A 27179-nucleotide genomic window follows, 5' to 3' on the forward strand; every position below is an offset into this window, starting at 1 on the left:
GTAAGTAGTGAGTGAGGGAGAGGACGAAATAAAATACCACAACACCAAATTCATCGTTTCACTTTTTCGTAAAGGAGTCTCTTGTTTTGCACGGAAGTCTTTATAGTTCGCTTTAAGGTCGTTCACGTGCACACGCAAAGAGCACGTGATCAAGCTTCATTCTCCGCCAATCAGAGTTAGACTCTGCTTTGGGTCACGTGAGTAATCGCGCGGTTTCTAATCCGGTTTCATCTTCCAGCAAGCTGTTTACTCGATACCGCTAAAAATTAAGAAGAAAAAAGAAAACAGATATACTTAGTAAAGGAGTATAAGGCTTTACCACTCTACTGAAAACAAATACGTCAACTACTTAAAGGAACTGCGTCACGGCTTGCGCATGTTGAAAAGTTTAGCAGAAACTGCTCAAGTTCGTCGTTTGTAATCCGTGACAATCTTCTCCATCCTTGATCATCCTTGTTCCTTTATGGTTTATTAATATTTCGTAAGCGCTTTTCTATAGTAATAAACTATTATTTTTAGGTTTCAATTTATTGTAAAGGTAATTTTGTGCGTGGCCAAAATAACTCAAAATACCGCGACAGCTCCGATAAATGTTAATGTGTTTAGCAGTGTTTGTCCCCTTTTGAATAGAATTGCACTTTGTTTTAACTTTCTGAATTTACAGTTACCTAACATTTTTTTTTAGGAATTTACAAAAGAACATTTGTGTTTATTTTAACTATTATGGTTTCTAAATGTTTGTAGAATTTGTTACTGTTTCACTGGTGCGATTTAGGGGTAAACCTTGTTCTTTAGAACGGCAGTGTGCCCTAATGCATTGGAAAAGAATCCCAAAGAATACACGAACAAAATGGCAAATGGGAAGAAGAAAAGTAATACAAACACCATGCCAGAAAGTCTCAGAAAATCCAGTGTTATTTTCTTTTTCAGGCTTCTTTGAAATTGCTTGCTTTGCAAACACAACTGTGAACATCATTTAAGCTTAACACTCTATCTGCAGTTCAAAATATATTTTCATTCATATTCAATATTACTCTAAATTCTGCATCTTCAACAAAAAATAAATGTATTCTTACTTCGTTTTTGACCAACAAATCCCTGATGTAGATCTTGTCAGGGTTGGGAGGAACTAAACTTTGCAGACGAACAGCTTTGAGTGCTGTTGGCTGGCAGGAAATCAAATGTGTAACTTCCGAACTCTGAAAAATATTAAATGAAAAAGATTCCAGTTTCATGAGAACCACTCCCAGGTAGCAAGTGACTTCATGTATTCTCAGTCCCTCATTGTAAATGTTTTCAAAGTAACTTACTTGCAGCAAGTGTTCCAGTATGAACCAAAAAGCAATTACTGCCCCACCACCCCCCCTGTCAATTTTAGCAGGGGAGAAACTCCTTGCTCGTTTGAATTTCTTGCTATTTTACGCACACAGGCTAAACTTACCCTGTTGTTTTGATATCGGAGTCTCATGAGCCTTATTCTGTTTCTTGCCTCAGCAGCTCTGTAAATGTAAGAACGAAGAAAAGTTATTAACAATACATGTACAAAATTAATAGGTTCTGGTCATTTTGTTGTATATGAAATTAAGAGCTTTTTATACTTTTCCCAAAATAGCTTTTTTTTTCTTTTCTTGGTGTTTTCGTTTCTTTTTTTTGATAAGGGAGACTAGATCATGGATGTCTATCAGAAAATTGTATTATGTGACACCTTTCCCTCCATTCCCTAGACTCCACAGGGGGAGGAGAGGGGTAGAGGCTACTCAGGTATAATGGTGATAATGAGATGTGAAGGCCTTGTGGGTTTTTAAAGTTTGTGACTTGGGGGATGAAATATGTTCTGATGTCTTGGAGAAAAAGCTTAACCTATGTCTGTATTTTTATATCAAACAAAGTGTGACATTCTGTGATGTTTTCTAGTTTCCAGGATGGCATTGCTCAGCTATCCCAGTGATAGAAAGCTCCCCAAAGCTACTTTTCTGGCCTTTTTTTTTTTGACTGAACTTTCCCATCCTGCTGAAAAACTTTAAGTTAAGCAACACTTGCCACTGTAATTTTCCACATCAGGTCAAACACAGGTATACCTGTAACAGCTGATAATTGAGATTCAGTGAACCAATCAGAAATCTAGAGTGTCTTATCCGAGTTTGAAAATTTAAAAACCATACTTACTTTAGTTGTCCTATTATCTTTGTGTGCTTTTCATTTTCAATAACTTCCTCAATAGGTGGGGGTTTCTGTTGTCTTAAAAAAACAACAAAAAACAAATACATGATAAAATTAGTTAAAAAAAAGAACCATTCCAGCATACATCCCTGGTAAAATCTTAATAAGGATGATTCTTTTGAGAATCATATCACAGATCGTTGAGGATCTTTATTAGGATCTAAATACAGTGTATCGATCAGTGTACAATGATCGATCCTTGAGGATCTTACAAACCTTCCCCGGGGTCTTTAAGGGCATGGATAATCAAGAATTAAATTGATGAATAATTAATAAAATTAATTTAAAATGTTGGGAAAATCATTAAGGGTGTGGTGAAATTTTGAGCAACTTTACAGTGGAAAGAGGCCAATTTAATTTTTTAGCTGGTTTCGTCCATTATTGCACCACAAGTTTTACGATACAGCGTGCAGAGACTACATGTATGGCACTTTAAATTACCGGTAAGACAAATGTTGCAAACAAGAACTAACTCCAGCTGTTTGGTTCCTGCCCAGGGGGCTACTTCCATTTGAAAGGGGCAGGGAAACTGACAAGTTTGGGTTTTAAAACTAGAGGTGTTCAGGAAGAAGTGCCAAAGTCTTTTAACCATTAAGGTATCTTTAAGTCATAAGAGTTGCATGCAAAGAATTAAGCAAACCCTGTCATATTGTGTTAATGGATAAGATCAATCCTGCAGGAAATCTTTAAAATCTTTACATGTTTCCAATGACAATGACCTTACTGTGATTTAAATCTTGTTAGGTCTTATTGGTAAATGTGTAGTATTGTCTTCAAGGACTCAAATAAAGCTTTCAAAAGCCATGTCTAGACTGGTTCCATTAGGGGTAATTCAAATTTTCCATAGCATCCCCACCTCCAAACCATAGGAATACCCTTGGGATGTCTGTAGTTGTCTGTATGTTTTGTATAGTATTGTGATTGGGTTTTGTCATACAGTAACTGCAAAGGTTAGAACAGAAAAATTACTTCCGTCTTGACTTTTCCAAGTCTTTTAATCTTTTTCTTGCTGCAGACATAGCTTCACCACATTCTTTAGGGGCAGGCTCATACTGCACAGAAAAATACATTTACAAATTAAGCTTGAAGCATTATCAGAATTATGTACATTGCAACATATTTCAAAGTTATACTATCAATTGGGTGTTGATCCCTAGCAAGTTTAACTACAATCATGGACAAAAGTCTTGGGACAAATTTGCACTTTTGGCGATTTTGCGCACACTCCAGACGCTAATACAACTTCACCTGCCTAACCTCGCCCCCCACCCCCCATACAATGTTGAAAACTAGAACCTGCAATTTCACCTGATTTTCAACATTGTGTTGGGTGGGGAGGGGGATCAGCAACGCATTTTTAAAAGATATAGCAGCGCTTTTTTCAAACTTCAGTACTAAAACACAGATAATTCGTTAAATAACATAAGTGTCCCAAGGACTTTTGTCCGTGACTGTAGGTCAGTTAAGTCTTACATGAGATAACAGATGGACTTGTTCTTAGTAAGGTGTTGACTGCTCCCAACAAAAGACTTCCGGTAACAACTTCCATGTAGGGTAAATGACTGAGTGCTCACTGAGGAAGAGGTCTGTTTACTGAATACTGAAGCCACAGATGAACACATCCCAGATTATGTGTACTAAAAGTTGAGTCTTGAGTGTCAATCGATACCCTTGGTCAACCGTTGATCAACACCTGATCAATACTAAATCATCACCTTGTTTGACACTTGACCAACATCTCGGTCGATAGTGAGTCGAGGATCAACTAATTTTCGCAGACATGGCATTGAGTGTTGATCAAAAGTAATACAGATGAGTTGGTCGATGCTAGACCGACTATCGACTGTCAATTGAGTGTCCATTGAGATGTTGATCAAGTGTTGATTGAGTGTCTGAGTAACGACTGAGATCAGATGTCGATCGAGTACCGACCGAGGAGATCAATCGATCGATTGCGGATGTCTTTAGTACCTCCCTGGGAAATCCCCCACAGACTAGTGAAAAATCGTGGATCGTCTTTTGTCCCCTGTTCATCACCAAAACAAAACACTATTCTATTACTATTAACAAGCAAAACGAAAACATCTGTATCTTACAGCAAGGTATTTACTCCTTTGCTGTGGCGGCAACTTCTGGATCTCCTTCTTGCTCAGAGCTTTCCAGTTTCTTGCGTGGAATCTCTCTCTGTCACCATCTCCTACCGGCGAACTTTTCTTCTCTAGGTTAGGTAGTTTAACACTCGATGACGACTTGTCCTGTTGGATTAACGCAGTAAGGAATGAGTGTCGTGAGAGTAATACACCAAAGTCAACAACTTCGAAGCTTCAGAATACGACTTGTTTCGTCAACGCAAAAATCCTAAAATATTTCGACAAATAAACCTCAAGAATTGTTAATTTAAACTTACCATTGCTCAAATCATAATAACGGTAAATCACGAAGCAAACAATTAACTGTACTAGCTTAAAACTAGAGATCTTTACAAACAAAACATCGCTTCATGTTCCGCCATCTTTTTCTTCTCTTATTTTGCGCGGGAAGTCGTCATGGAAACTGAAAGAATATCTCAACATCAAGACGAGGCCTATTTTTCCGCTGATCAATGAGCGGGCGACACAAAAAGAAACATGGCGGCTTCGGCGGCTTTATAGACGTTATGGAAGTCTTTTTGAGACTTTTAGGCCTTAAAAAATGAAGGTAAAAGTCCTTTCAAGGAACCCAGCTGAGTACATACGAGAGAGCAGGTCAGATATTCACAAGCTTCATCGCAATCTTGACCCATCATTGCATCCTTTTGAAGCACCGAGAGAGTACACGAGGGCGCTTAACGCTGTGAAACTCGAACGCGTGTTCGCAAAACCGTTTGTCAGTTCGCTAGACGGGCACACGGATGGCGTACACTGCATTGCTAGACACCCTAGGAGTTTATCCGTTTTACTGTCTGGATCTTGTGATGGAGAGGTAAGCGTTTATATGTTATAGCTGTGGTTATTAAAGTTTCAAGGCAAAGCGTCTTTGATCATGGCACGTGCTGTCGTGACTCTTGTCAGTATAACACCACTTTAAGAAAACCTTTATGACGACTTGTTGCGAGATCACTAATGACTGTTAAATAATAACAAAATGATGATAGAACTGCCGTTAGTGTTGTGGTTGCCTCCTTTACAACTCCAAGGCCTCGATACCAGAGGCTCGAGCAAGAAATTTTAAAGGATCAATGAGACACTCAAGTTTTTACCCCCACCTCTCCTCCTGCCTCTATGGAGGGCAATCTCTGGAACAGGGCCTGTCAGAATACTTTTCAAAAGAAGCCAAAAAATTTTTGAACCACTTGGATGTAGCATATGAAACAGGAAGGACCGTGTTTGACCACATTTCCAAACACCGATAAAAGAGTTAAAAATATTATGCATAGTGAAGTATTTTTAACAAAATTTGAGGTGGTTGGTAATGTGGTCAAACACTGTCTTTAGTGTTTGATATATCTAAAACTAAAGAGAAAATGGAGAAATAAAATCATAAAAATTTATGCTAATTAAGATCAGATATCCAAGCACTGTCATAGTCATTGTTTCCTTTGTTTAAACATGGTCAATTATTAATGAGATAGTTTGGTTTTATCAACTGGGTTGATGATGCTGAATTGGCCACCTTAAAGAGATTCAAAAGCTGACATTTTGAGCGTTAGCCCTTCGTCAGAGCGAATCAAGGAATTGTGGGTTGTGTGTGGTTTGTATACAGAAAGATGGAGCTACACTATTGGTTGGTGCATGGTAACATGAAAAACAACAGAATAAATTAGTTGAATGAAAAGCATACGTTGATACCGTGAGGATTAAGAGTGCCAATTTGAAAAATAAATTTTTGTTCTAGAGTTTTGCGGCTTTCCCTGCTTCCTTAATGTAGGGAAAAGCCGCAGACTGCCATATGTTGCTTAGAATGATTGGGGTGATTAAAGCATTTCGCGATCGGTTTAGATGTGTTTTTGTCATCTTTCTCTTCCTCACAAAGGTGTTCTCGGAATCGGTCACCTAGTCATCTCCCTGTTTCGCTGATGTATAACTTTTTGCAAAGAGTACAAGTTATTAATGAGTTTGAGAAGCAAACTTCAGAGATGCCAACAACAAAAAAAATTGGATCCTGGATATAGTGCTATAATCTAGTGTTAAAAGGTTAGACTGAAAAATAAAATGATAGAGATCAGTTGCCTGTTTTAATGAAAGACTGGCTTAATACTGAACTTATTTTAGATTCGCTTGTGGAGTTTACCAAGGCGGGAATGCTTGAAGACGCTAACAGCACACACTGGTTTTGTACGTGGTTTGTGTGCCAATCCATCTGGAGATTCTTTCATCTCTGTAAGTAGTTTTTGTCTCTGCTATAAAGGCTGTTCGTATTGTCCTGCATTACACAGTTGCTGACTGGCTTATGGCAGAGATACTCTGACATTTCTGGCTAAATCATGGCATGTTACCTGTTCATCTGGGTGTGGCCAAGAGGTTTTGGGCATTGGTCTTGTAATCTGAAGGTATCTGAGCTCTCTACCTTTACCACTAGCTGGATTTGTCCTTAGTGGTCCTGAGTTCAACTCCAGGGTTATGCTTTAGAAATAGCCAACTTGTCTGCGTCAAGCCAGTTGTGATTTGTTGTGATTTTGTGTTTATTTTTAACATTTGTTTCACTGTTTGTTTTCATAGGCCCTGAAAAGCCCCATTGGGGAATGGTCAATTATGATTTTTATTTATTTATTTCTTATTAATATTTATATTATCTTAAGCAAACCACTAAGGACTACCGTAAATCCTCGAATTAGTACCCAGGGCGCTTATTTCAAATTGAAGTGAAGACAAGGGGGTGCTTATTTGAAAGAGGCGCTTAATAGAGGGAGGGGGGAGGAGGGGGGCACATACTAAGTTTTTCCCAAATGATGGTCAGATATGTTCAGGTTTTTTTCAATGTATGTATGAGTCAGTTCCTCATAAGTCTCAGAGGGATCCTGTCTCTCTTGAAGCACTACGTAATATAACCCCCTTTAGCTGGTCTAATAATAATAATAATAATAATAATAATAATAATAATAATAATAATAATAATAATAATAATAATAATAATAATAATAATAATAATAATAATAATAATAAGTTTTTTCGGCACATTTAAAAAAACATAAGCGCTTACATTACTATAAAAAATAAATTAGTTAAATCCTATAAAGTATTTCTAATAACAGTAATAAATAAAATAAATGAAATAATTAATTAAAATACAGTTCCTCATAAAATAAAATAAATCAAAAGTAAGATTTCTGAAACAGGAATGTTTTGAGGGCAGATTTAAAAGACGAAAGAGATGTTGTATTTTTAACAGAATCTGGTAGACTGTTCCATAATGTAGGTGCGGAGAAAGAAAAGGCACGTTCACTGTATGTCGCAGAGTTCACAGTAGGGACAGTGAAAAGAAGTTTAGAGGATGAGCGTAGGCTCTGTTGCAGGTGGTATTGTTGTAGGAGGGAAGACAAGTAGGCTTGACAAAGTCGGATGGGCTTTAGCAATGAATCAGCAGATCTTTACAGTCTACCATCCGTTGCAACAGTCAATGTGCATTGCTTGAATGAGTCAAAAATGACTTGCTTGTGATCAAACATGACCAAAACTGTACATCCTTTGTTGTCTCAGTACTCTTCCATAAGACAGGGATGCTTATTCCAAGGGGGTGCTTATTTGAGGGGAGATGCTAATTTGAGGATTCACAGTATATTAATTTCTTTTGTCACCAAGTTACATCGTTGTGTTATTCTACCTCAGGTTGGTGATGATAAAGTTATAAAACAGTGGAACATGGCTCAGAGTTTTGATATCAATTTTGAGACTTCACGAGCTCCAATCAACACAATTATTGGCAAGGTATTGTGAAGCAAATGCTAATTTTCTTCTGTTCATGTTTATGTGCAGTTGTCACAGTCCCACTGTAGGCAACATTTAACAGTGGAAACAAATTCCTCAATTTGCGATTCTTCAGGAATGAAGTTAGGTTACAAAGTCATGTACACATTAAACAGCAGTATACCCCCTGTACATGCATTGTTGCAATGATGATTGCATACCCTAGTAAAAGCGCTTTCATTTTTTAGTGAATTTCAAATGATAACTATTTAAACTTGAAAACAAGCTTGGTGACCCTCACATTTTCATTAATGTCTCTTTGCATGGGTAATACACTTTTTACCAAGATGACACTTTTGGCAGTGCTTAAAACATTCTAAGAATGGAGATCAGCGACAAGTGTTTTGTTTAGTTCCAAAGTTTGCAAAAATTATGTGAAGCATCAGCCAATTTTCTAATAAAGGATTAAAATCTTTAGTTTCACATCAATCCTATTGATATCACAGTCATTTTTCGTTGTAGAATCTCTACCATGGCATTGATCATCACTGGAAGAAAGCCGTGTTTGCAACATGTGGAGACCAAGTTGACATCTGGGATGAGAACAGAGCTGAACCTGTACGGAGTTTCACATGGGGCGTGGACACTATACACAGCGTCAAGTTCAATCCCATAGAGGTATGTATGACTTCTTAACCTTTTACATTCCTCAGTAATATTAAACAATTAGATTATGAGCTTGAGATTTCTGTCATGTGATGGTTGACAAGGGTGCAACATAAAAGTTGAGAGCAAATAATCCAGTTGTTTTAGTATAAATCTACTAGTCATTCAAAATTTAATATAAGTTCTCTTCACAGATATTTAAAAAGCACAAAGAAATGACCGTTATGTTGACAACAAGCGTGCACTTCTACTCTACTCACTATTTACAACAGAATAGACAGTGAGTAACATAGCCAATCAGGGAACGGCATTTGTGATGGAATGCTGGTGGATTTATACTAATACTTATTATTATATGGCAAGAGAGTCTTGCGGTAAATTTGAGCATTCTGATTGGTTCTTTGCTTGTCTAGATTTTGCCATACAGTCTGTTTCCATGAAAATGGTCATAAGCTGTGTTTATTTTATGTTTTCAAAAGGCAGCAAATGCAGTTCTCGAGTGCCTGATAATAAACTACAGTCGAACCCCTATTAAGCGGCCACCTATTAAATGACCACCCCTTTTAGGCGGCCTGTAATCAAACTCGCAATGATTGCTTTTCTATTGTTTTTACCTCTGTTAAGCGGCCAGGCCCCTTTAAGTGGCCACTATCCATTTTCCTGAGGGTGGCTGTTTAATAGGGGTTCAACTGTACCTACTAATCTAGCTTGAGCCGTACTGGGCAATATTGTATGGACCTCGCTGCGCTCAGCCAGCACTGCCATGGCCTGGGGCCATTATTTTCCAGTATAACCCTTGGACTTGGTTAGTAAGAAGCTATTATTGTATGGCTTGTTCTTGTAGCCGATATAACATGTGCTGTGATTGGCTAATTGTAGGGCATTATTCTTCCGTAATGCCCACAAACCAAACCGCAAAGCAAAAGGCAAAAAGCCGTATAATAAGCAACTTATTAACCTCCAACGTTCCGTCTTTACGGGACCAAAATAATATTCCAGTGGAAGTTTTGAATACAAAGTCGACTTCACCACTTAAAATGGTGGATAATTTCCTTATTGACTATATGAACTAAATGTTTCAATTGCCTGCAGATACAGTGTAATTATTTTTTCTTGAAACTCAACCCTTGATCCGGTAACCAACTAGATCAACGTAGAATCCTCAAACAGGCGTGACCACGTGATCTGCAACAAGGCGGTATGTTTGTTTAAACCCAGTGTCATTTCATACCTAGAGCCATCTTCTCGCCAGCACAGCGTCCGATCGTAGCATTATCCTGTATGACATGCGCGGTTCCACTCCACTGCGCAAGGTTGTTATGGCGATGAGAAGCAACACGGTAGCCTGGAACCCACTCGAAGCTTTCGTCTTCACCGCAGCCAATGAGGATTCGAATCTGTACACGTATGACATACGTCGGTTTAACCAGCCAATCAACGTGCACATGGATCACGTGTCGGCCGTACTTGACGTGGATTACTCTCCCACCGGTCAGGAGTTTGTGACGGGGAGTTTCGACAAAACTATTAGGATTTTTGAGCGGGATTCTGGACGAAGCAGGTGAGGTGTGTTTCAAAGCGCGGGTGAAGAAGAGTCCATTTGTTTTAGTTTCGATTTTGATGCCAACCGCTTTGATTTACTTTGACAGGGAAGTGTACCACACTCGTCGAATGCAGCGCGTGTTTTGCGTGCGGTTCAGCGCTGATTCAACCTATGTTCTCTCTGGTAGCGACGAAACAAATATCAGGTAAATTTTGATACATTTCCAGAGTCTACACTGCGGGATTATCTCAGGAAAAGTTGTTCTGGTGTACTTACTAATGTTGACGGAGCGACGTCTTGGTTTCCGAAACTTGAAAAGTGCAGCCTAAATTTTTCAATTTCGTCGTTTGTAATCCGTGTCAATCTGGTCCATCCTTAACCATCCTTGTTCCTTTATTGCATAATTTTAATTCTTTTGGTGTTTTCCTATCTCAGTAAACTACTATTTTCAGGTTTCCTTTCATTTAAAGGTAATTTTGTACGCGGCCAAAATAACTCAAAACTGATGCCGTGATTGACCTCCTTTAAGTGCTCAGGAAGGCATTCCCTTGCATAACAGTCTAGGAAACTAGCGAATTTACGAATCCTCTTTGAAGTAGCTACGAAGTTTCTGATTCTGTAAAATGACTGAGGCCCCGTTAACACTACGCCTAAGAAAATTTGAAAATGCAGCTTTATTTCTACGGTTAGGCCTACCGTCCACATTTATCCGGAGAAATTGTCCACCGAAAACGGAGCTTTTCGAAAACGCTCTTCAAACCGGAGGAATTTGGAGCTTCGCGTTTTAGTGTAGACGGAAAACATTTCGAAAACGGAGCTTTTCGAAAACGCCGAAGTCACGATAATCCTGTCTAAGTTTTCCTCAAACACAAATCCAAAATGGCCGGTGATCGTTGCGTTTTTGAATTCCTCCGGCGTAGTGTGGACGAAACACATTTGATGCGTTTTGAGAGTGAAAAGACGTTGTCTAAAAGTTATCACATTGTGTAGTTTGCTTTAGATGGTTTTACGGTAACTTTCATGTTGGAACAATCGTTTACTTTCATTTTAGCCTGTTGCATTTCCTGTACAAACTTCCAATTGATTTTTTTAATTGATTCCAGGATTTGGAAAGCGAATTCTTCACAGAAGTTGGGAGCGGTAAGAATTTTGGTCGTAATTTTCGAACTTTATGTTATTTTTTTAGGAAATTTGGCTGGATACTTAGATCTTTTTATTTTTTCAGCTTGCTCCACGAGAAAGAGCAGCATTCAGCTACAGTGCTAAATTAAAGGAAAGATTTCAGCATCACCCGCAGTTAAAAAGAATAAAAAGGTAGAAAACCTGCTTATTCCAATATAGAACCTTGCCTTTACGTGTCTATTCTCTAAAATCTCCGATATAGTGCAGTGGAGAATCGCACTGAAATCGCAGCTGCTTTGTCCGATAAGCGGAGAAGCTGAAGTTTAAATGTAGCCCCATGCTGACCATCTGCTAGATTACGAGCGGTCTCTTTGGCTTAGTTTTTCGAGCGTGACGCGAGGAAAAAAGCATGGGAGAAATATGGCCGCGCGAAATGTGGCGCGCGCATGTGGCGGGGGGGGGGGGGTGTTAGGATTTTGCGCGGCCGTTTTCTCTCGCGCAGTTTGCTCCTTGCTTTTATAGAGTCGCAAGACTTTTTTAAATATTTCTTGTAATACTCACTTTGGGGGGTGGTTGGTTGCATCTTTGATATACCTCAGTGTGACTGCGCGATGTAGTTATGAGTTTATATGTGCCAAGTCATTATTTGTGTGACCGCGCGGTGCGGTTCCGTCCAAGACCCACAATTCACCCTTGCTCACCATAGAGTCTCCAGTAGCCCAGTGGTTAGAGCGTCCGACTAGATCACGGAGGGTCGTGGGTTCAAATCCCATCTGGACTCGGATTTTTTTTTTCCGATTTCATGTCTTTTCTACAGTACACTTTTAATATTTCTACGCAATTGTAATTGTTCAGTGAATCAGATAGAATGGGGATCGGAGGTGATCGAAAATCGATCAATGCTTTGAGGGTTGGAATTTGGATGTGAGTGTTCTTCAACTATCGACGGCTTCATCAACGAGCGCACAACTTGGTTATCGGTAGTGTGCAAAACCTTTTAACATCATCAGTGTGTCAAACGAGCGAAAACTCTGGTTTTCTTTCGCGAATACTTGAGCAGGTTCGGATGCGATTGTAGCGCACGGCAGTCGAGGACAATTCACGAGAGTTTGTCACCAAACCTTAACGAGAGCAGAAGTCGGAACTCTCGTCGACTATTATGTTCACGCGAAATGTTCACGCGAAATGTTCACGCGAAATGTTCACGCGACTCGTGCGTATTCTCGCGTGGAATTCGCAACACGCGCGTGAGTTAATCTTCTTGAATGTACTTATGTTAATGTTCTCTTTCTTTTACTCTCCCTTATTTTATCACTCTTGTTTGAATGTTTTAGACATCGTCATGTTCCTAAAGCCGTGTTCAAGGCAGCCAAGGAGAAAAAGATTATACTGGCGTCAATAAAGAGAAAGTATGTATTAATGAAAACCTTTGCGATGTAGATTATATGGCGTATTTTATTTTAACATGAAAGCTTGAGGGTTTAAGTCAAGAAAAGTGCGGAAATGAAGGCATGAGAAAAGGTAGAGAGCGAAATTGGTGGTAGAGCAAGTTGTAGGGTATCATCGGGATCTGAATTTCCATGAGCTCGGAGTCCGAAGATGATCTGAACACTATATGGTTTCAAAAGATGATGCATGGTTCGGGATTGACAAATTGACTGGAGCATTGCCGAAGTTGTTGGGAAGATTTTCATTTACATGCCAAACTTTCGTGTCAGTTAGCAGCTCTCGCAAAGCCTCACATGAATGGCTTGGTACCCTTCGATAGAACAATAGAACAAACAACAGAAAGAATGCTCCTAGCCCCAAAACAGCTGCTACAATATGACGACAAATAGAATTACGAGCTTCAATGCGAGAGCTGATACACTTCTGAAATTTTTCACGAAATTGCCAGTTAGACATGAGAAGAGAACTGGGTCAAGTGTCATCAAAGTGGCGAATACCCCAAGCAGCTACGAATAAAATAATGGAAAGATATACCTCTTACTAACTGAGCGTCGAAGTCTGTATTGTAAGGTTTTTCCCCGTCGACTTATGGCCCATGCGCGAAGCGCGCGGGCCATAAATCAAAGGGGAAAGAAAACGAGGATCCTTAATTTACAGTACGGGTCGAGAAGACGAGGTTAGTAAGATATTTATTATATCTCTACTCTGTGTCTGACGGGTTCGGAAACGATTTATATTCACGCGGAACGGCATCAAATTTCTGACGCACGTCAAAAACAAACCGAGTCAATTTGAAATCGTAGTTAAGTCGTTAGCACGTTTTAATGCACAGTTTAAAGTAAAAGAAAGATTTAAACTTTTGCTTGCTATAAAAGAACACTGGGCGAAAAATCACGAAACACTGGCAACCAACAAAAACAGCTTTGAATTTTGGCGGGCCGTAATCTACTGTGCGGCCCGCTAAATTGACTAATCATAGCGCGCTTATTAAGATAAGACTGTTACACAGAAGAAAAGCGGTTCGCATTTATATTGACCGTGGTAGATGTAAATTTGTGATTTTCTTTTCCAGGGAAGAGAACCAACGACAACACAGCAAACCTGGAAGCGTACCACATGTGGCGGAGAGAAAGAAACATGCCATTGCTGTTGTGGAATAAAACAAAACGAACGAGAAAGCACGCGCTCATGCTTAATGCCAGACACAACCCACGTTCAAGAGTTGACTGAGCTGCGCCGGTTTTCGCCCAAGAGGTTGCTAAGTCTAGCTTGGTGCGTCTGTGCTGAGCTTGTGTGTTTGCGCTAAGTTTAGTGTGTCTAGCTTGGTTTGTCTGTGCTAAGCTTGGGAATCCTGTGCTAGGTCTCTGTACTTATTTTCATATACCTTCCTCCGGTGTTTTCAAGGATTTCTCTTGTTCTATTTTATGATCTGTTGCCATCCTGCCTGCACCTTAAGACAATGATTGTCAGCTAATTTGCATAACACAAAAAACTTGAATATCTCTCGGATTAGACAGGATATGACCAAAACAGACAGACTATCATTCCGCATTTTGAAAGGACTTTCAAATAATCTTGATTTTTTTTCATGTCATTCACTTAGAATGCTCTCTTCCGCAAGTTGTCAAACACTGCTCTATATTAATGCTTGATATTGTTTTAGCGTAACTTATCCAAGCCTTTTTGCGTCAGATAGATTGGCGTCTGTTCCTTTCAGCGAAAATGTGGTTTACAGACATCGGGCACCTTTTGAAAAGTGTTTACAAACATTGTTTTTTTTAAATATGCATGCAATATTTAAATCATATTTTTAATATGTCTTCTGTGAACATTTATTCAGCTCTATTTGTCAAAGACATCGGAAATGAATAAAATAATTTTTTTTTTGAGACTATTCAAATCTTGATTTACAAATTACTGCTAACTTTACTAATAAGTGAAAAATTTATTAGTAAACACATTTAGCGAACGAAGCCGTGCGTAGGAGAAATAATATATGTATGAACAAAAAGTGCTGTCTGTAATAATTTATGAGGAGTTCGATTTCTTAAATTTTCAAGTCGCTTTTTGTTTTCGGTTTGAATGAATAAAGCCATTAGCCTGCAGCAGGCGCAATTGAAAAAGCGGCGGGTTTTAAATCAATCATAATTTGAACGTTGAAGTTTGTTCGGCGCCCCTCCCCCACCCCACCCCTCCACCCTTCCATTTGACAACTTTCAAACTTGATGCCGGATGGAAACAAAATTATCTCATACCGAAATAGCATTGCTTTCGATTCGCCAAGCGACAGTTGTGTCATCGTTGTTGTAAAATCCGTGGATTTCAACCCTGTTTGAATGCTGTAGCAACTTTTGAATATAAACGCAAAACGCTCTAACTGGAATATAGCTCGTTGTGTCGCTTTGGTGTGATTTTTAAGTATTTAACGAAATTTCTGGACTTCGTGTGAAGCCGCAAGAAGCTACAATTTCGGCAATTTTTGGGAATTCTAAAAAAAAATGCGGCTTACTTCATGCGGTATTAAAACCCTAAATTGTTAAAAAATTCTTGCTGTGAATTGTAATGTGTCGTTTCGTTGCGTCCCAGAAATTTCTTTTTTGGGGGGTAAGCTGGAAATATGCGCTTTGTATTGGGTTATTTCGACAAGCTCCTATCAAATTTTTTGGTTAGCTTTGGATGTTTATTTATGTTTTTGTTCTAGGTTTATTAAGCGGGTGTTCCTGTTATTCAGCGTGTTTCCAATTTGAAATGAGACTCTTCAAAATATCAGATAATTACGCAGTTTGCTCAGCATTAATTTATTAGAGAAAACGAAAACAGCAGAAAATTGAAGTTATTTTGGAACACGGCTCGCTTCGGAACTCGCGGGGTCGTCTTTTTTCCATCCTGTTTGTTGTATAGAAACGAGTTTTAATATCGGCTGCCTCCACTGTGAGGAGATTAGTTTAGTCTAACTCATTTCAATGAAGCGACGCTACACTCGATCAATCTTGGGCCGGCACTGGGCGCTTGTACAAATTATCAAAACCAGAAGCTGCCTCCGAAAACCACTTTTAATATTGTCACGTTTTCCCCGAAAAAGTTGTGTGTTCACAATAAGTCACAAATCTCACTCAAGTTGAATTGACTGTTCGGTTTATACCGCCACCGCGAAAGTGTTTCATTTCCGCAAAAGCACTGCACCTGTTTTGTTGACTTGTACTTTATGCCATTTGTAAACACGCCCCGCCTATGTGAAGTTATTGATGGCCCCTAATGGCTAACCCTAGTGGCTGGCTTGTTAATTTTCCTCCTACTTGAAACATTGTCAAGCGATTGGCGTCACTGACAATAATAAACTTGTCGCACGCTGTAGCAGTTGTTAAAAATCCGTATGTTACAATAAGATCTTTTCGGTCGACGAGCTCGTTCTTTGAGGTCTTGCTGCAATCTGCATTTTCGCTTCGAAGTTGCACATATTCGCCGATCGAATTTCAGACCGAGTTAATTTTTGCATGGCAAACTAGCACCCTGCAAGAAAAAGTCCTTCCTTTACACGCGCCGTGGAACCGAAATTCCTGGAGATCACGTTTGGCTGAACAATTGTAGTCTATGAAACAGCGCTGGAGAAAAAGTCAGACATCCTTAAATTTATGCTTAAAATACAAGTACGGGGAGTGATATTTAGCAATTTAAATGCGCATTCATTTAATAAGCTAAAAAGGAGTTAAGTGCATCGAAAAAAAAAAAAAAATTCAGCCATTCGAGCGACTTTTCATATCAGCATGAAAATCGCAGTGGTTCTTTTGGTTTTTGCGTTCTATTTACCCGTTAATTCCTCTATTGGGCGTTGGAGGAGATTCAAAGACGGCAAGTTTATTATTGGCACCCTGGTCCCTGTTACTCAAGGTCCGGAGTGCAAAGTTGTGCGAGGTGAAGGACTGTTACTGGCGGAGGCATTGGTCTACGCAGTCAACGTGCACAACTTTGGTGCCTCGCCGAGCGATGTTACAATCGGTTATGATATCCGAGACAGTTGCTCCAGCCCTGCATTGGCTTCGAAAGAAGTGCTCGATATACTCGCTGCGGAGCAAGATGGCGTGTCTGTGGGGAACTGCTCAGTGACTCTCACTGGTGAAAGTTGCGGAGTAATTGCTGTCGTGGGCCCAGACTTTTCAAACAGCACAATGGCGACCAGTGGGCTGTTAAGTGCTTATGGAATACCTCAGGTAGGCGCGGAAAGATGCACGTTTCAATTTCGAGTGAATCTTCATCATTCACTCTTGTGTGTTGTTAATGATATGCAGGTGATCTTTCATTACAGAAAACGAAACAGACACAAATCTCGATATGATTAAGTAACAGTTTATGTTGTGCGTGCCGAATTTGAAATATTCCATTTCACAGTCACACGTTGCAATCTGGTTGATATCATTTTGAATTAATTCGTTGAAAAAAGGCCAAAAAATGTATATGAATTTGATTTCAGCGTGTTGCATGTTGTAAATTTATTGAACGTTTCGGATTTCTTTGTCAAAACTTGTTCTCGCCTATTAAATTCGTTTTAGCCTAAGGGATAAGCTGTCTTGATATACTTTTAGAAGCTCCGTGGTAACTTAAATATAAATGAGATGTTGCCTGAACTAAAAGACATTAACGACCACTTCTCCATTTCTCGAGAAAAAAAAATGCTTCGAAACTAAATGAAATGATGTGATTTTTCCCCCGCCGAGTACAATATACGTGATGGAACGACGGATTCCCATTTTTACAGTGATTAGGTACTTTATTGAGATAAAACTGCCCAAAATTATAGTCTTCATAGTTGATCCTGTCGATCACACGAAAGCAGAATTTCGTAAGGTTGGTCGGGCTTGAATCTATATATGCAAAAACTAAGGAAATGCCTCTTCCGGTCTCGGGAAAAAAAATTATCTTAAATCCGTTTTTTAATGACATTTTTTTAACGAACGTTTCATTCCGTTTTTTTTATAATTTTTTTTTACGGCTTCTCGAGCAAATATCGAAGTTAACAGATGTATCTTATTCTGATTTTTACGTTGTTTTGTAGATTCGACCTAGATATGTAATGCCGAGAATTCTATCATTTGGTCGAATGCCGTTCTTCTCCAAATCCTTGCTCTGCTAGCGAGGTGATTTACTTTTTTCTTCAATTCTCTTTTAAACGCTATTAATAGATTTAAAAATTTCTGTGAAAATTCGATCTGTTTTCATACAATGTTTGGCCAGCTTCACACCTATCTTTTTTTCGAGATTTGAACGTGAGATGAAAACTGAGGTGCATTTTTTTGCGGTAAGCTTAATGAAGGCGGATGTTTTTCCTGACGATTATATGTACTCAAATGATCTTATCGTTTTACTTCTATTAACATATTTTACTATCGATGGAAGACGTGGGCTAATTAGTGACAATGTGGTTTTTTTTTTATCCAGTGTGATTTCAAGTGGTAAAGATTTGAATATTCTCCGACAACAGTTCTTGAATCGAAGGAATATTTCGTAAACATAATGGACATATCAGGCAAAAAAAAAAAAAAATGAAGCGATGTTTCACAAAAAATGACAAATTACTGGTCGCTATTTTACGAACGTCTTTTCAAAATATATCGACGGATTTATTCGGGACATTTTTTTCTTATTATCAGTTGGCAGTGGAGTGTTCACTTGCGGTGTTTCCGTTTTAAATTCATTAGCAACTTCCTAAACGATCTACGTTTTTGAGGATGTGGAACATTTCCTATGGAGACTGCGGACGACATGCCCAAGTATTTCAGAAAAGTAATCCCTGATTTTGCTACAAGAATTAAATGTTTATGATTCCTATTCAGCTCGCACATGTAGTTCAGTATACTAATTGTTTTGAAATTTTGGCTTGTTTCCTTTGCGTAAAATTGTAGCTTTTTCAAATTGCCGTTGTTATGAGTTTAGATTAATCTAAATAGCATTTCTTTTCGTAGAGTGGTTTTAAAATCGTTTATCACCAGTCATATAGGGAGCCAGCAAAAACCTTTCAATTGCTTAAAGCCATTTCAGTCCCCCCTGCTGCGACCAGGATTTCGAATGGGTTCGTATGACGTTCAACTATGAATGGCTTCGTACAAAGACTCTCTTGAAGTAATTTGGGCTTTCTCTCTTTTTTCGAGACTAAAAACACAACCTTTTTCCAATTGGTACATTTAAATAAAAATAAAAGGCGAATCTTTATCTAAACCGGCAATATCATGGCATTGTCGTGGATTACTTAAACGCACAACAAATTTTGAAATATTACAAGAAAAACAATAACATCAATTTGAAACCTCTTTAATGCTCCTAAAAGCAATCCCCCCTGTCGATTTAAAGTACCTGATGGGCTTTTTTCTCCTTTGCTCGTCTTTGATTTTGCAAATTGATAATTAGTAATCGTTCCATCCCTACCATAAAATTCTGATTAAAGCCTTGGCTAGTATCCAGAAAACATTTTCGGTGAGTTTATTCTTAGAGAGGCCAAGAGGAGGCAGTGTTATTGGAAGGAATCTTGCGTTTCAAATGTGATTGGGCTTGTTGTGTTTCAAGTTCAAGTTCCAAGTTCATCTGCGAATACCGCATATTATTATATGGCAAGGTAGTCTTCAAGAAAATGCTAGCGTTCTGATTGGTTCTTTCTTGGTCGGGATTTTGCCATATGGACCGCTCATGCAAATAGTTATTATCTGTGTTTTTTTGTTGTTGTTGTTGTTTTCGAAAGTATGGCCAAAGTGCCATATAATAAACTATTTACTTACCTAGCTAGCTCGAGCCGTATTGGGGAATATTCCCTTGTACGGCCCTCGCGTTCGGTTAGTTAGAGGTTAGTGACTAGCTGGTCATAAAATAAATAATAAGCCAAGGGCGTTGATATGAAACATGAAACAAATTGTCATGGTCATCAAATGAACATCGAAAGAACCTAAACGTCAGAAGAGCTTTTAAGATCAAATTTTGCTGTACAGCAGCAGCTAACAGCACAGCGGTGTCACGTGACGAGAGAAGGAGAATATACCTCTTGGTGACATTTTCTGGGTGTAAAATCTCAATGAACTGTTTTCGATGTTTTGAGGTATTTTTATGTATATAGAGAAGCGAACAGCAGCTACGCTCTCGTAAAACTGTGAACGTTGAGGACCAGATAATTTCTAAGGACAAAAATATCCGAACATATTTTCGCGCCAAATGGAGGCTATTGTGTTTATAGTCCTTCAAATATTTTTCGCAACGCGCGCAGTTTTGAAAATTGGGGAATATCACTCGGATATTCCCCGGTTTCGCTGGGGCGTTTGGACCAAATGCGCGCCAGCGAAAATATTTGATGGATTTTAATTCTAATATTACTGATATCATTTCTTAAGGTCATTCCTCACATTTGCATTACGCATCTTTACTGCGCATAATTTATGGCGTCATTAGCGCGCGCTCGTGCACGCGCATATTGAAAACATGACGGATTTGCCTTGATATTGAGCTCTGTCAGTTGAAAAATGGCTCTAGCTCACAAACGAGCACGGGCAACCCAATTTTTTTCCAGTCATTGTAATCAACTAATCAAAAGCTTTGCGTGAGAAAAGATTGATCTAATTTCTATTGCTGAAAATTGAATAAATAAGAAAAATAGCAGACACACTGTGGTCTTTTCTATTTTGCAGTCGGTAACCACGTCAAGAAATTTGGTTCAAATTTTTAATCAAGGATTTAGCTTTCTGCCTGAATCAAACTTAAAATGTTTATCTGTTTTCGACACAATGCATTGACTGTAGTTTAATGCGCGTTCTTATGAGTCTGGGTTCACAAAGATTTTACAATTACTGGGAATGCGTTCTTATAATAAGTATCAAATAATGCCAAAATGGGGCATTTTCAATGCGTCACTGCTCCTTAACGAGCAAGGGCACCCCCCATTTTTATTTCAAAATTGAGGTTATAATATGACAAATATTCAGTGGACAAAGTTTGAACAAAACTCTATTGTCATTTTTATTTCAGAGGAATTACCTTAAACGGAGTATTTTTATCAGTTCCTATAAGTAATCATGTCCAATCATGGCCCAGTTTTCCGTTAATACAATATCGAATCCCCTTCAAGCTTGAATTTTTTCAAGTTCAGGGGCTATTCTCACAACTGCTTAACTTGTTTACATAACTGCGATGTTCATTAAAGAGATGTCTTTACATCTTTATCCGCAGTTGAAAAAGCTAATTGGAGAGACTATTTACTCAATAATATATGGCTCAGCTACATAAGATTAAAGTTATTTACAATTTAATTCGGGAAAACATAAATATATCAAATATGTGAACTTAGTATGATAACAGAACTACAAGATACCAAATACATAAAATGTAAAAATTTATAGCGGTCTAACAGCATATGTCACATTTTATGAGGTGCACGTGATTTCACGTGGCGTTTGGCTTGTAGACTGACAAAACTATTTTCAGTTGACACAATGTTGACAATTCTAGAAGCTTTGACGCTTTTAAACGGTTTTTTTCGTTTTCACGGCCCTCGAAGATCCGGTGGGCTGGCTATTGTCGTTTAGTTAATGTCTATACGTTCGAAACATCACCAGTCTGCTCTGTTGTTTTCTTTTGTGAATTTTACAGTTTCAAATGGAAGGTAATCCTTTTCAGTCTTAAAATTGTAATCTTTTTTTTTTTTGCTTTTTCCGGCATCATTTGATGAAAAAATAATTAAAACGTTCCATTATTATGTTGTCGTTGTGACTACAACTAAATCACAGCAGCAAGTTTATTTCTGGTAAAATTTAATGTCATGAAGGAATGCTAGTTCTAGAAACTTTGGGAACCCAGTCAAGTGCTTAAAAAAAGCCATTTTAAAGCTGAAGGCACGCCATTGAAATGTTCATCTTTAATATTATACATGTTCCTCAATAGAAATCCGTTACCATCTTCCCGATCTTAATCTCATATTTTCTTGATTCGTTTTGGTTACGATGACCTGTTTGGTGTTCTTGCATTTTGTTTTATTTCGAGGTTTCTGCAGGTGTGAAGGTTATTTCACGACCGCTTGGATTCCTGACTTGAATTGCTCAAAAATGGTCTCTTTTGGTGTTTCAATTAAGATGGCACTGCTAGAGAGATCTAATATGATTTTTGATTATACCAAACGTCTTCCTGTTTGTAAGTTAATGTGTCATTTAATTAATTTTGACATTATTTTTATGTTGCTGTAAATATACCGTTCACAAAAACAGTTTGTGACGGAAATCTATTTTTGCACTGCCCACGCCATATAAGTTGTCATTCGAAAATGTCACCTGGAGAGGGCATATCCCTTATATCAACCTCATTGCTATGTGCGGCGCCATAGGATATCGTTTTTTAGCCGTTTTGGTCTGAAATTGATATATTGTTTTTGCATTCTGGCCAGCAATTAGGTATAAGCTATTTTTATCGTTGTTGTCCATCTCAAGATTTTAAACAAGAGAAAAAAATGTCTTGTCACATTCTCCTACACCGCGAAGTGAGTTGAGAATACGAAGTTTTGATGTAAGGAGAAAACCAAGAATACACTGGTTAAATGTTTATGTTAATTAAGATCCACCACTGTTATGCATATGACTTCCTTTGTTCCTTTGTTTCTCAAATGTTTATGCAAACCGAAGCACTTCCTTGATAGAGTCTGTCCTGACCATTCTGAACTTGAATAGGGTTGGGAAAATTACACATTTTGGTCAGAGATAGGGTAAGGATTTCAAGAGGCTCGTAGCATCCACCCACCCACCAGAATTTTAGACATTGTCTTCCCGGTGATGTCACTTATATTACTTGCAAAACATTTCGGACGATTTCAATTTCTGACAAAAAAGTGTCCGAAAATTAAACCAAAATTTTTAAGCGTCTGAAATATTTACAGTACAGTGTAGAACTTTTAAATAGCTCTTAAGTCGCTACAGTTTCCTTTACGGAGCGAACTCTAGTTGAAACACCACTTAAGATATGTAGTGGCTTGATATAGTTCTTGTTTTTCCCGTCGGTGTATCTTTGAAACCTTGAGGGTGCAGTAAAAATATCATTTTGTTTCAGTCTAAAACGTGTTTTGTAGGCGTAAATTTGCGTTAGCTATGTTTCAGCAAAGTTTTAGTCCGAAATTTGCCCGGAGTGAGATAAAAATTATCTGTATCTGTTGGTGCGTCAGTGTTTAGCACAAACTGGGTCATTTCTTTAAATGCGAGCTACTCGAGTATGCGGTGTATCGTTATGTTACCGTTTGGCAATGAATCTATGGTGTTTGGAGAAATTAAAAACTGAACTGTCCTACCGAAACGACACAATAACAGTCTTTTTCTTCGCGGCTTCCAAAAATATAGGCAGTGCTAAAGTTGCTTTGGCCTCTTCTAATACTTAACTAGAGATTTTGGGGTTTAATTTGATGAGGAACAACATATTTGTTCAAAAGAACACAACTATTTTCCTGCCTGGCGACACTCGACGAACTATGAGTGAGTTGCCATGCCGGACGCTAGCGACCCAGTTTTGGCGCCAAATTCAAAGGTTGGAGACACAGAATGTTTCATATTTTTCACTTTTTATAATCTGATATGGTTTTCGAAATTATAAATCCCTTTTCGTGAATATTCAATGCCGTCTACAGTGGGGAAAGTTGCCAGACTTCAATGCCTTTATTGTTAACATACATTGCCGTCAGGACAGTACAGCTTTTTCCACCTTCTGAATCCTGATTCGTCAATTCAAATTTCAGGCGCGCCAGCCGTATGCAAGGTGTGTACCATATTTAAGCTTTTAATGTTTTATTTTTCTTTCCAGGTCAGTTATGGAGCTACAAGTTCACTTCTCAACGACAGATCAATCTACAGTACGTTATTCCGCACCTGTCCGTCTGACAAACAAGTCACAGCGTCGCTGGCAAGTCTTATAGCTTACTTTGAATGGTCTTGTATTAATATCATTTCTTCAAAGGATACTTTTAATCGTGGGTTGATGGGAAGCCTCAAACGAAGCCTAAAGAAACACAACGTTTGTGTCGCGCTACATGAAGTAGTCGCTCATAGTGAAATTCCTCGGGTGGTGTCAGCGATCAAAGCCCACAAGAGTGTTTCTGTTAGCGTTCTTTTGGGAAACAAGGATTTTGTCGCCGATATTTTCGAAGAGGTACAGAAAAATAATCTAACGAAAACAAAAAGAGTGTGGATTGGAGCCGACACACGTAACGACCGCTTCCGATTGGCTAATGGTTATGGTGACGTCACAGATGGGATGTTAGCGATTTCCGTGTCCGGGAAAGACTTGGGCGAATTTAAAGCTCACGTCAGTCGATTGTCACGAAACATATCAGGAGCATATTGCGCGTGGCTTGAAAAGGACAGACGCTGGCCCGCCTTTTGCGGGCGTCATAGCGAAGACAATGTCATTGGTTTACAGGGTTTGTCATTGGTTAAAAGTGCTTACGTCATGAATGCAGCTCTCGCCATTATTCAGGCACTGAAGCATGTTACTCGATGCGGGGTGCAGTCGAGTGGTTTAAACTGCCTGGAGAGCAATTTTACCTTACAACACGTTCGTGAAAGTGTTCTTAGAAACTTGGAGAAGAATCCGTTTAATAACAATCGAAACATCAGTGTGGGTTTTGACACAAACAGAGAATTAAATGCTGAATTTGAAGTCGTTAACTTTCGTGTGAACAACAATAAAACCCTGGCCCCCTTCCGTGTGGGAAAATGGACAAGAGGCAAGAGACTGGTAATGAATGAGAGTGACATTCAGTGGCCTGGGAACGAAAGTAAGGCGCCTTATTCGAGATGCCGTGAGCGCTGCCCGCTGGGCACCTTTACTAAATATGGTTTTGGGGCATGTTGGTGGAGCTGCCATAAATGCCCTTACGGGACCTATAATAGCAACTACACCGCGACCCTCTGTAAAGTGTGCCCAGAGGACCAAATGACAAATGTCCCTCAGAGCGGCTGTGTAAAAAAACCGCTGACCATTATAAGTTTTGGAGAATTAATTGCCATTATTCTACTGGGCGCGTGCGGCCTGGGTTTGATTCTCACGTTGTTTGTTCTCGGTGTGTTAGTGAAATATCAAGACACGCCTGTGGTGAAAGCTACAAACCTGACTTTCACTGTCCTGTCTTTGGTCATTCTCCTAGCTTGGTTCGTTAATCCTGTCCTTTATATTGGTAAACCGTTTGACGCTATTTGCAAAACGAGAACTGTTTCTTTCGCTGTGTTGTACACTGCTATCACCGCTGTCCTGCTGACCAAGACAAACCGGTTGATCAAGATTTTCTCCGCCATTAAGAGACATTGTTTTCTCAACAATAGCTGGTACGGGTTTCTGACATGCGCCCTGATTCTCGTGCAGCTTGCGTTGGGCATAATCCACCTCCTGGTTTTCCCGCCAAAAGTCACTTACGACTACAGCGTTGCTGATTCGCTACTGATATCATGTGACCAGAATCTCGGCTTTGATATAGCTTCGGTAGGCTATAACACTTTGCTTTCGATAACGTGCTCTTATCTGGCTTACAAATCTCGTACTCTTCCTCGAGCTTACAACGAATTCAAATGGATTTGCCTTAGCATGTTTACAAACTTTTCATCGTGGTTGGTAATCTTGATTTTCCGTCACGTCCCACCTCGCGGAAAGGTAAACGTTATTTGTTCAATTCTTGCGCTTATCTTGGGCGCGTATTCCATGCTTTTCTTGCTGTTTTTGCCCAAAGTTCGCGTTATATTTTTCCGGCCTGAGAAGAACACAAAACAGGCCGCGATAGAAAGCACTCGTCGATATTCTATCGACCAAGCGTCGGGCATCGGTTTATCGCCAACTCAAGGAGGTGGCTCGCGTCGGAAATCATCACCGGCATGTTTGGCGCTGCAATTTATGAACGGTTCGATTGGGAAGTTGGCAGTCGCCAAAAACAGTCTGGGCCCGAGACGTTCTCATGGCTCAATTATTGCAACGATAAAGGAATTGCCTGAAGAAAGAAAATCAAGCGTTTGAAATTTTTTGACATTTTATTTCCACAACTGGGGGTTGGGTGGGGGATTTCGTTTCTTCAGTCTCAAGTTCCCGGCAAATGGAGTCACAAATCATACTTCCACAGTTGGAAGCAGGGAGGGGTAGGTTGGGCGATTTTCGTTTCTACAGTCAAATGGAGTCACGAGTCATAGGAAGGAAATTTGAGTTAGGTGACCAAAGAGACCCGTAATTTAGTTTGCACTGAAGTATACACGGGGCGAAAAACATCGTTAAATGCTTTCTTGCCCCCTTAACTTGTCGACCAACTAAATAACAGCGAAACTAATTCGACATCTACGCCAAATTGGGGCAATTCAGTTATGCCAAGACTGTCAACATTTTCTACTTTTCTTTAAATGTCCAAGAGCGCTTTTTCCACAACTCATTCACACATCGAGTTCTTGTAACATAGCCTTGGCTTCCTCGATAAGAGGTCAATCCATGAGTCTGAATTTGCTCAGAAACCAACGGGTTTATAGGATTTTGATTTGATCCGGTGAATTATAGGGAGCCGGTTTGCCTAGGCGACCCTTTAAATAGCTAGGTCACGGTTTTCGCATCTTGTAAAGTTTAGCCCAAGATTTTATAAAGTTCGTCGTTTGTAATCCGTATCAATCTTCTCCATCCTTAACCATCCTTGTTTCTTTATGGTTTTTGTGTGGGATACCTGTGGGTATCCCACACTATTGTCATCGGCTCGTGTCCGTTAATGCAAATGAGTTGCAAAGATTTCATTGCATTCTGGATCCACGTATGCTACACATGTACCCTTTGGGTACCTATTTTTTATTATCTCTTGGGTGTTTTTCTATCTTGGTAGACTATTATTTTCAGGTTTCCTTCAGTAAAAAGCAATTTGTAGGTAAATTTGTAAGTGGCCTAAATACCTCTACATTCCTTGACTGAGTTCCTTTAAAAAAACTATGTGGCCATGTAATAGACTACAATGGAGAACTTGTAGGAGTCATCGCATGGAGGTATTAGGGAGTTTAAGAAGCTACGACGGTGACGCCGAGGACAACGTCGATTAAAAAATGTATTTATATTTTACCTACGAATCTCGCGGCACTCTGAAGTCATTTACTTTGTTTATCACTGTCAAAACTATCACGAAACTGAATCTGGAACACGGCGATAAATTTGAAATAGATACATTAAAATTCAGCCTGAAACAGTAGACTTAAGCACGAGGCTCCGGGGAATTACTACAGAGTTTGTGGGGTTTATTCCCCGGAGCCTCGTGCTGAGGTCTATTGTTTTAGGCTGAATTTTAATAT

General features: G+C 39.2%; 3 protein-coding genes across 3 annotated transcripts; 2 read left to right on the forward strand and 1 right to left on the reverse strand.

Annotated features, from left to right (window-relative positions):
* Positions 1–13: 13 nt before the first annotated feature.
* LOC145495930 (uncharacterized) lies at positions 14–4749 on the reverse strand. The gene is made up of 7 exons (XM_081475531.1): positions 4628–4749; positions 4317–4475; positions 3190–3272; positions 2167–2238; positions 1442–1499; positions 1077–1199; positions 14–259 (listed from the first exon to the last, which is right to left on the reverse strand). The coding sequence occupies exons 1-7, from the start codon at positions 4628–4630 to the stop codon at positions 194–196; spliced, it is 564 nt and encodes a 187-aa protein (XP_081331657.1). The 5' UTR covers positions 4631–4749; the 3' UTR covers positions 14–193.
* Positions 4750–4872: 123 nt separating this feature from the next.
* On the forward strand, positions 4873–14776 carry LOC145495906 (DDB1- and CUL4-associated factor 13-like). Its single transcript, XM_081475506.1, has 10 exons — positions 4873–5181; positions 6471–6578; positions 8025–8123; positions 8625–8780; positions 10004–10329; positions 10418–10516; positions 11415–11451; positions 11537–11625; positions 12768–12842; positions 13955–14776. Exons 1-10 carry the CDS (start codon positions 4912–4914, stop codon positions 14040–14042), a joined length of 1347 nt encoding a protein of 448 aa, XP_081331632.1. The 5' UTR covers positions 4873–4911; the 3' UTR covers positions 14043–14776.
* Positions 14777–15480: 704 nt separating this feature from the next.
* LOC145495889 (extracellular calcium-sensing receptor-like) lies at positions 15481–27080 on the forward strand. The gene is made up of 2 exons (XM_081475483.1): positions 15481–17090; positions 23686–27080. The coding sequence occupies exons 1-2, from the start codon at positions 16647–16649 to the stop codon at positions 25882–25884; spliced, it is 2643 nt and encodes an 880-aa protein (XP_081331609.1). The 5' UTR covers positions 15481–16646; the 3' UTR covers positions 25885–27080.
* Positions 27081–27179: the final 99 nt, after the last annotated feature.

This window comes from Orbicella franksi, chromosome 8, assembly GCF_964199315.1.
Source record: "Orbicella franksi chromosome 8, jaOrbFran1.1, whole genome shotgun sequence".
NCBI classification, from domain to species: Eukaryota; Metazoa; Cnidaria; class Anthozoa; order Scleractinia; family Merulinidae; genus Orbicella; species Orbicella franksi.